General features: G+C 39.4%; 1 protein-coding gene across 1 annotated transcript in view; it reads left to right on the forward strand.

Moving 5' to 3' along the window:
* LOC105288774 (formin-1-like) overlaps window positions 1-9,060 on the forward strand; it is a 230,833-nt gene extending 221,773 nt beyond the window's left edge. The window contains exons 14-16 of the mRNA XM_011355145.2: window positions 3,170-3,221; window positions 8,135-8,284; window positions 8,997-9,060. Of these exons, the coding sequence (XP_011353447.1) occupies window positions 3,170-3,221; window positions 8,135-8,284; window positions 8,997-9,060 (266 nt within the window). The remainder of the gene's footprint in view (window positions 1-3,169; window positions 3,222-8,134; window positions 8,285-8,996) is intronic.
* Window positions 9,061-9,646: the final 586 nt, after the last annotated feature.

The raw sequence follows: 9,646 nt of genomic DNA on the forward strand, positions 1-9,646 counted from the left end.
TTTATCAAAACTTACTCACAGTTGATCTTATTATCTCAGGTTTAATTGTCTGTCTTCTCCAAATAGAATGAAAGTTCTGTAGGGACCTTTGACTGCTTTCTTCCCTGGGGGATCTCAAGCACCTAGAATGGGACCTGGCACATGGAATGAAAGAACAAACCCACCTATGTTGTTATGTCAATAACTGCTAAAGGTTTAAGTCAGAGCTTGCAGAGCCAGATATAGCCAATGGGAATGTTCTCTTTGTCCTATAGGACAAAATTTGAAACATCTTTTTTTCTTTAAGTTAGAAACATTTATTTAAAAATCCTAGCTTCTCTGGGAAAGGTGAAAGATCTGGTAGCAATGGCAAATGTCTTAGATGGGGCATGGCCTTCTAATTTCCCTATCGCTCTCTGTTGGCTTTCTTACACTGAAACTGTGTCACTTCTACTACTAAAAATTTAAGGATCAAATTTCAGAATATTACGATTCTTAGATTTAGCCTGCAATTACCTTATTTGATATTAGAATTTGAGAATGTGACTCCAGTTTTTAAACATTTTCCTTTTAGGTAATGTCTTTTTGTTTTGCTTGCAGCATGTATAATGACATGGTTAGAAATTTCATACATCATGGCAGGAGAAATATTTACGGCTGGTAGAGCTTCCAGGTCACACCATGGAGAGGGCTGCCTTTTCTATCTGTACATGGGCCTTTTGCTGAGGAAAAATTGAGATCTCTAGATCTTCTCATTTTCCTGAGGACTCTTTTCCCTCAAACCCTCGGAGATTGTACTATATACATTGCCTCTTAATAATACCTCTTTTTCCATTTGGATGCTGTTTTTCTCCCCCAAATAACCATATTCATAGAGATATTGCAAAATCTTATGTAATGCTTAATTCAGTTCGGGAACGGTATTTCTTGTCACTAAATTTATATACAATGACAGCTTGACCACAGTCTACTTAACACCATATGGAAGCAGCCAGTCAGAAACCATCTGGTGACAGAAAACAACAAAGGTGCTCCAGGAAGATCACTCATGCCTTAGAAGAATTTTCCTCTTGTTTGGCCATGCACATAATTAAGAATCACTGAATGAGAACAAACCACTAGTTTGTTTCACATTTGGGGGAACTTGGTGTAGCCTATAAGAGACATAGGTCACTTCTCTGTATCTGATTGGCTAAGAATCAGACTAATTCAAAGAGATTCCTGCTAAGACGATGGCGGGGGGCGCGGGGGGAGAAGGGGGTGTTATACCACAAAAGATGGCCATAACTATGACTTGACCTAAAATGGTGTAGTTATCAAAGCCAAATCATTTTAATATACAAAGAAATCATTTTTGTTCATTGAAATTTATTGGACTTAGAGAAAATAGTGTACAGCTTTAGCCTCACACTCTTCTTTAGCCTATATCATATTCTAAATATAAAGTTTTATGTTTAAGAAGCCTTGTATCATTCTTTTTAGGCAATCTTTATTCAGTATATACATTTTTAAGCTAAAATAATATATTTAATATATAGGCACTTTCTATGTTTAAGGCATAACAGAACACAAGCCAGATGAAGTTGCTGCTCTCCTGGAGCTTATATTCAATTATTATATAATAACAAATGAGTAAATGGTCTGTCAGGTAATTAAAGGCTATGGGGGAAAAAGTAACATGAGGAGGTGGGGGAGGTGGCAAGGGGTGACCTTTTATTTATTGAGGTCAGAAAAGGTGATATTTGGGCTGAGACCCAATGGAGTGAAGGAGCTGGTCATGCAATGACTGTGGCAGAGCATCCCAAGGAGGAGGAAAGGCGAGTGCAAAGACCCCAGTGCACGCGCTCAATGTGCTCAAGCATCAGCAGGATGGCCAGTCAGGCAGGAGTAGAATGAACCTGGGAGAGAGGAGGTAATGTCACAGAGGAGCCAGGGAGCAGATCTGCTGGGACTTCTGGAACATTGTGAAAACTTTAGAGGTAATGTCAAGGGTCATGGCAAGCTGTTGCAAGTTTTTGAGCACAGGATTAACTAGATAAAATTTACATTTAAAATCAGTGAGGAAGTTAATGATGATGGGGTACTGATAATACCTGACATGTCATTTATTGAGCATGTATTGTGTGCTAAGCACATTACATGTATTATCTCACTTAATCTTTCTAACAGCTGTATAATAGCAGTCACTGTGGCTATTCTCATAGTACAGATGAAGCAATCACTACACAGTTGATCATGAATAATTTGCCCACAGTCACACAGGTAATATATGGCAGAGCAAGGCTTAATAAAATAGTGATCTTTTAAAATCTTCTAATACCCTTCATGGAATATCACAATAGGCCCTAGATATGATTGATTTTCTTTTCCCATTCATTTTATGTCATTGTAGCCTTAGATGAAAGGAGTCTTAAGGTTCAAAGAGATTATGACTTGCCATTTTCTAGACATTTTTTAAAGTATAAGAATGGTATTATCATTTACAACAATATTATCTTCTGATTAGAAAGAAGAATCTGTAAAAGAATCACCTTAAAATGAAACTTCCTAATTGAGTTGTTCAACAGAGTGCAGGTTCCTAATCTGTGAATTCAGAATTGTATCTCAGTAACACTGACTTTCTTAGTAGTCTTAAGTGTTTTTTCAATGCATTCAAAACCATATTTTGAGAAAGAAGACCACAGACTTCCCAGATTGCCAAAGGGGCCCATGGGTATAGATACAGTGTGTGCAAGGATTCTGATGAATTCCTCTGAATCTGAGCAGATCTGCTGCAAATAGTACTGGGTTTATTATGTTTGGGGGAAGGGGGTTAGTGCTGAGCACATGCCAAGGCTCACAAAGAGGCCAGCCATAGCCAGGGAGACCACATGTACCAACCTGGACAGGACTGTTTCGATTTATGCCTTTTTCCATGTGTAATTATTAATGTCATCCCCTTTCACCCTCAAGAGTGTCCCAGTGAGAACATAAATTATTTGACCCCCATCAGCTGTAGCCGTTATCAATAAAGCAGTGGTGGTAGATGTAGCGAATTGAGTGCCATCTCTAGGATGTAATGGTAGGGACTGCCAACTCCTGAATTTGGACTTAGTTTGATAATGAATGCATATCATCAAAGTTAGAAGATTATACAAAGCATATGATGAAAGAAAATACTATTTTAATCATAATTATTTTTCTTTCACAGCCAAAAAAGAGCATAAAATGGAAGAAAGTCACTTGGAGAATGCACAGAAAAGGTAAGCAGCTCTGACTTGGGTCCAATTCTTTCTTTGACTAGCTATTTTTTATTATTATTATTATTATTATTATCATCATCATCATCATCATCATTATTAAGTACATTCCACATTGCCCTGCAACCATCACCACCATCTTTTTTTAGTCTTCTCCAAAGGTAACTCTGTACTCATTAAACCATAACTCCCACATTCTCCCCTTCCCCAACCCCTGGCAACCACCATCTGCTTTCTGTCTCTGTGACTTTAACTACTCTAGTTACCTCGTCTAAGTGGAATTACACAGTATTTTTCCTTTTGTGATTGGCTTATTTCACTTAACATAATGTCCGACTAGCCATCCTTTTGGCCCCATTTGTTAAGATCGTGTTTTCATGCAATAATAGTCTATGGAGAGCTGGGATGAAAGCACTATAACAGGAGTTGGAAATATTTTTTCCTCAAGATGCAGATCATCCAGAAATGACTTACCTGTCTCACACATCTTAACACTGTTTCAATCTGCTTGCCTCCCCACCATTACTCTGCTCTTGAACCACTTCATAGAAGTCAGAAATAATACGATCTTTCTTAGTACTATAGCTAGATTAAACCAGTTATTATAAAGACTTGAGAGACTTATCATGTCTTTCCTCAGATTTTAGAGGAAATTGTAGGGAGAAAGGACTTACCCCTGCATGTGGAACCCACCACTTCCAGAATCTGGAAGACACCTCAGAGGTCTTATAGTCAACCTCTTGCCTACTTCAAGCGTCTTGCTTGCCTTTCTTTCTCTTAATAGACACCAGAGTGGAGCCAGTCAGCTCACCTGCTAGAGCCAATAATCACAGACTGTGGTCCCTCACAGGGATTTTGGTTTTGTTTTGGTTTTTTTTTTTCAGTTTTTTTTTTTTCAGGTTAATCAACTTGGCCAACCCTCCCTCTTAGAAGCGAGAGTGGGAGTATCTGAGGCATTTTCACATTCAGCCCAGAGAACTAGGATCAATTTTGCCAGTACCAATTGTAAAAGTATTAGAAAATTAAATAATACATAACAGCAGGAAACAGCATATAAGGAAAAATGAGCTTTACAAATGTGTAGGGAGAGGAGTTCATTAAATATAGATGAAGAAACTCTAGAAATGAATCCTTTTCCTCCCGAGAGTTCTGAACGCCTATGGATAGTGCTGCCTGCTCTGCTTTGACAGGCACGAGCATCTCGTCCGGCTTTCCACTACAATTACCAATAAAATTAAAATGCAGATGAAAGTGAGGTTAAGGCAGTTCTTGCATTTGTTTAAGAGCAGACATGTACTTGAATGGTGATTATCATCCTTGCATGATAATCTTTGAAAATCAAGACAATCACGTGGTATGTTTTTAGATTTCCCTATAGTCAGCTTCCCTTCTTCAGTGTGTAAAAGTACATCTGCGTTATAGAAATATTCAGCATGTATAAAAAAGACCATCAACAAGGGCACATAAGTATCAGCCAAACAGAAAGTCAATTTCTGGGGTAGATGTCAAATTTCTAATACTTCTTCAAGATTCTTGCTTAAGGAAAAGGAGGCCCACCTTAGAGGGGCCGAAGCTGCTGCTGTGCATTAGCCATGCTGAGGGAGGTCATAAATTCTGGTTGTCAGCGTTTTCCGTGACTTTGTGGTGAAGGTAGTCTAGCTTTCATGTCATACATGAAATATGTTCGATCCCATCTTTAATGTAGAAACCACAGTTGTTTGGTTATACTCTTTAAGGAGGTTGGTGGTCAGTGTTGCAATATTCGTGTGAGATTTAGTAAATTCTTATGTTTTATTCTCAAGAGAAACAATTTACTCTGAGGCTAAGGAATATTTGCTTTTCCTAAGCAGTTTCTGAAAGCATGCATGTAAAACAATAAGTGGATGTGTTCCGCTCTGGCATGTCAACACCGTAAAAGTAAAGCCATTCACTTTGCTATGGGCTCTTTGATATAATCGTTGTCAGTACTTTAAAAATATTTAGCTGAATTAAAAATACAGATCAGACAAGGAGTTGTAGTGGGAAGAAAAGGAATCAGGGAATAGTTTAGAGTGAAGTAAAAAAGTTTAATGAAACATAACATATGACTAGGAATCCTTCTTTTAAAAGTTGAGAGCTATTTTAGAGTCATCTGCTGACAAATAGAAGCTGCAAAAAGCAAGATCGCTTCTTTGTTTACTGGAGAAAATTCTCCCGGCTGTTAAATATTGATAATTTTTATGCCCAAATTTCAGGAAGTTTTCAATCATCAGTCTTCTGAGAGTCAAAATTGAATTTGAAAGGAAGAGAACTTTGGGGAGGACAGTATTCTAGACTTCATCAGATAGTTGTAGGTTCATAGTCCAGCTTTTTGCCTTTTTTTTTTTTTTTTTGAAAAAAGGAAAAACACTGAAATCAAGTAAGGCACATTCTCAGAGCAACTTCTTCTCTGTCACAGTTGCAGAGTGTTCAAAGCAAGGCCATCCTCTGGGATTCTGTTTACTTTGCTTTTTCTGAACAGGTTTCCTTGCTTTCTTAGTTTCCAAAACACATATGGGAAAAAAATGCTGAATTTCTGTCTTTCCTTTAGTTTTCACCCTCTTTAGGGTTAGCAAGCAGGACCTCACAACTCCCCAGAGGGAGAGGTGGTAAGAGTACATGGTTAGCGGTCTGCAGGATGATGACATGCTTTTCTCAAGCTCTGTGATAACCCGCCAAACAATGCTGTCATTCTCTGAAACTGCACCGGTATGTGCGACATCTTGGTCTCACAGTCTAGGCTCCAAATAAGGCCAGCGGTGTCAGGGTGATCTGGGGCGATCCAAGAAGCACAATAACTAGCGCTTCTGTGCTCTTCACTATGTCTTGCTAGAAAGTAGGAGGATCATTTGTTCCCCTGAAGACTAAAAGGCAAAGACTTTCTCATCTCTGTTAATGCATAAATAAATATGTTTCTATATAGAAGGTGAGCATAAGGGAAAAAACAACACCGATGTCCTCTGTTGGGGGTGACACATGTTGTGTATGATTCAGGGGGTAACTGTGTCTAAAGTAGATGCAGGAAAAGAAGAATAACTGTTTTATTTCTTGAATGCCTGTGTCAGCAAGCAAGAGCAGTAGATGGGTAGAGCGAAAAAGCATTTCACTGAGAATCAGGGAACCCGAGTTGTAGGCCACACTGTTCCAGTGAACAGGAACATTCAGTCTTTCCAAGTCTCTGTTTTCTCATCTGTAAAATGAGAACATTGGATGTGTCAACACGTAAGTGCGTTCCAATTCTAAAGCCCTGGGACTCTGTAAGAAATCCATGACCTGTTCCTACAGACCACATTACTCTCTGCTTACGTATTTCAATGCTGCAATCCATGTAGTATTCATTTTGAATAAAATAAAAGTATATCCCTTAGAGTGTACATTTGGTGTTATCAGTATTTTGCCTGCCACAGAATTGGGTGTTTGTCTGGATGAAAGTGGACATCGCTGCTCTCTTCCATTACTGGTTTTGCTCCAGAATATATATGTTTGGAATTATAAGAGGGTCCTTTAAGAAATTACTGCAGTTATTGCCTTTCTCCACTTATACACTTCGAGTCTTTTAATAACTGAGAACCAAAATTCCCTGACCAGTAGTTTTAATTTGCATTTAAAACAGATTTATTATTTACAGAAGCACAAAGAATTTATGGGACTCAGAGCTGCAGCTCCAGCTTGGATCTCGTCTAATCATAGTCATGGAATCAATTAACAGTTCATCTGTGAAATGTGATAAAATCTTATGAGATACATATTGGCCAATACCTGAGAACGAGATGAAAGTATGCTCCATAAGAGTAACGGGGCTTCAGGGTTTTACAATCACCATTGAATAGAGTTCCATTAAGAGCTCAGTATTCAGGATGACCACAAAAAAATGCTGCGTCTGAACAGATGATAGAGCATTGAGTAGTAATAAACCTGGCCAGCCATTCCTGCTTTGATTAGTTTCTAACACCCTAGAAAAGGGGGCCATTTATTTAATGGTTCTTGCTCATGGCAAATGAGCTTGTGAGGCTTGGGGTGGGTGGGGGTGGTGGGGAGGAAGATTGAGTGCAGAGCTATAAATTGCTGCAAAGCTGGTGGCTCCAAGAAGGGCTGCTTGGGAGGCCCAGGGAGTCTGGTGCACAGTGAGCCTCCATGGGGTAGGTCAGGAGGTTCTTAGTGATAGCTGGGAGTCTACTTTGCAAAACCTGGACCAGATTGGAGAGCATTTCTCAAGACCAAAGATGGGTTTTTACTCCAAATCTTGCTATACCCTCAATTATATGTTTTTGTACATTGGTGGCTTGTATACTTATACCATATAAAGCTTTAAAATGCAGCCTCCTTAAAGATCATAGAGGGTAGGTCTCTTATTTTACCCTTGAAAAACTTCAGAGTTCGATGCTGAGTGATTGGCCCCAGATTAGAAAGCCAGTGGATGCCAGAATAAGGATAGAACAGTCTCAATTTTCCAGAAAACACTCAACAGATTAATTATTCCCAATGGGCTCTCTAACTGACCACTGCTTATGCTACAGAACTGAATGCCATCAGTGTTCCATGTAATCATTAAACTTCAAATGAGGAGCAGGTACATGACATGGATTTGAGATGAAGAACAATCTCAAACGGTTTCACCTACATACCCTCTGGAATAATACATGCTACATTTTATGCAGCTAAGATACACCCAGGAATATCCCCTGTCAAGTTGAATTTCTTGGAAAATGGGTTTGAGAAAATAGATTTCCTGGGGTTTGAGATAAGCCACAGTAACTCTGAGGCAGGGCTCCTGGGTTAAAGAATGGACATGTGGGAAACTGCCCCCAGTGTTCCCTCTCCTCAGCCTGATGGGTTTTGGCGTTGACGGTTTCTCACCCTCTAACTCCCTGGATGTTTTTGTCCCCCGCCTGTTGCAGTTTTGAAACGACAGTGGGGTATTTTGGGATGAAGCCCAAGTCTGGCGAGAAGGAGATCACACCCAGCTACGTATTTATGGTGTGGTACGAGTTCTGCAGTGACTTCAAGACGATTTGGAAACGGGAGAGTAAGAACATATCTAAAGAAAGGTAAGATTCTTATTGCGTTGTGAAGACCCCCTTCAGGACTCCAGGAAACTGCCTCCTCAAACCTAGCAAAGTGTACACGTTCACACGTGTCAATATTGTCCTTCCAACCAAGTGGACATCGAGGAAGGACTGCTGCCTCGGGGCTCAGAGGGAAATTCAGGGGAGGCTTGCTGTCCACACAAGCAGATACACTCTCCTGGCCTGATAAGTTACACTTTCTTAACCCTTTCCAATTACTAGCTAGTAAATGAAAGGGGAGCTGTGCTAATTTGCAACAGATTGCTTCTCTGTGTATTTTCATGTTGGCCCAGGCTAAATGAGGCAGCCTTGCTGTCGCAGACAGTACAGACAAATAAAAGTGAATGCTTTTCCCATTAATATACTGAACTTGCATCAAAGGGAAATCTCTGAGACTCAGGCCACACTTAACACAGTGTTGATTTACAGCGCCACTTCTGACTCCCCGCATCCTGCTGAGGACATCAAACTGTGTGCCGCTCAGCCCCATTGCAGCCTCCTGATTTTATTAGTTGGGGGTAGGAGAAAACTCTCAGCTCTGAATATAGGGGTGTGCGTGCATGCGTGTGTATGTGTGTGTAAGTGTCTGTGTGTGTGTTCGTTCATTCTTAGAAAGAGACTGAATTTGGCCCAGTTTATCAGAAAACAGCATTTCTGCTTGATAACTGTTTTGATCAGGTTACCACTGTTCTAGGAAGGGTGTCATGGATTTAGACTTCAAGCAGGTCTGCTACTACTCCTGCAGAACAGATGCATAAGAGTTTCATTCAAAGCAGAGGAGACAAAAAAAATAATCTACAAATTAAGAGAAATGGTTTATTTAATTATAGCATGCATATCTCACTAAATACTGAGACCCAAACTTCCTTAGCTCGGTATTTTTGTTTTTCGCTTTGTAATCAGAGTAAAGATATATACATAATATATCTGCACACACAATGCACTAACATGTTTCACCTTAAAACAGCTATTTTTTAAAGCAGTCAAAATTTAGAGATTTGTGATCTGGTATTACTGAGTTTCTAAACATTTTCTCTGGGCATTTTTTCAAAAGTCTATTTTTCTAGGGAAATCAAAGACCTTAAAAAATGTTTACAACATATCTTTCCACCATCACTTCTTTGGGAACATGGGAATTAAAGCAAGTACATCCATTATATAGAGAAACTGAAGCAGAGAAGTAGTTAAGTGATATTGTTAAGAAAAGAGATTGTTGATAATAGCATGAACAAAAATCCTAAAAATCTTGACACCCAGTTCATTTGCTCTTGCCCTGTAATTGCTTGTTTAACCCTTTCAGCTAAGATAACTGTCTATGTAATAAATTCTGCTGTGTGAGCCTCA

The sequence above is a fragment of the Pteropus vampyrus genome, unplaced genomic scaffold, assembly GCF_000151845.1.
Source record: "Pteropus vampyrus isolate Shadow unplaced genomic scaffold, Pvam_2.0 Scaffold19, whole genome shotgun sequence".
NCBI lineage: Eukaryota > Metazoa > Chordata > Mammalia > Chiroptera > Pteropodidae > Pteropus > Pteropus vampyrus.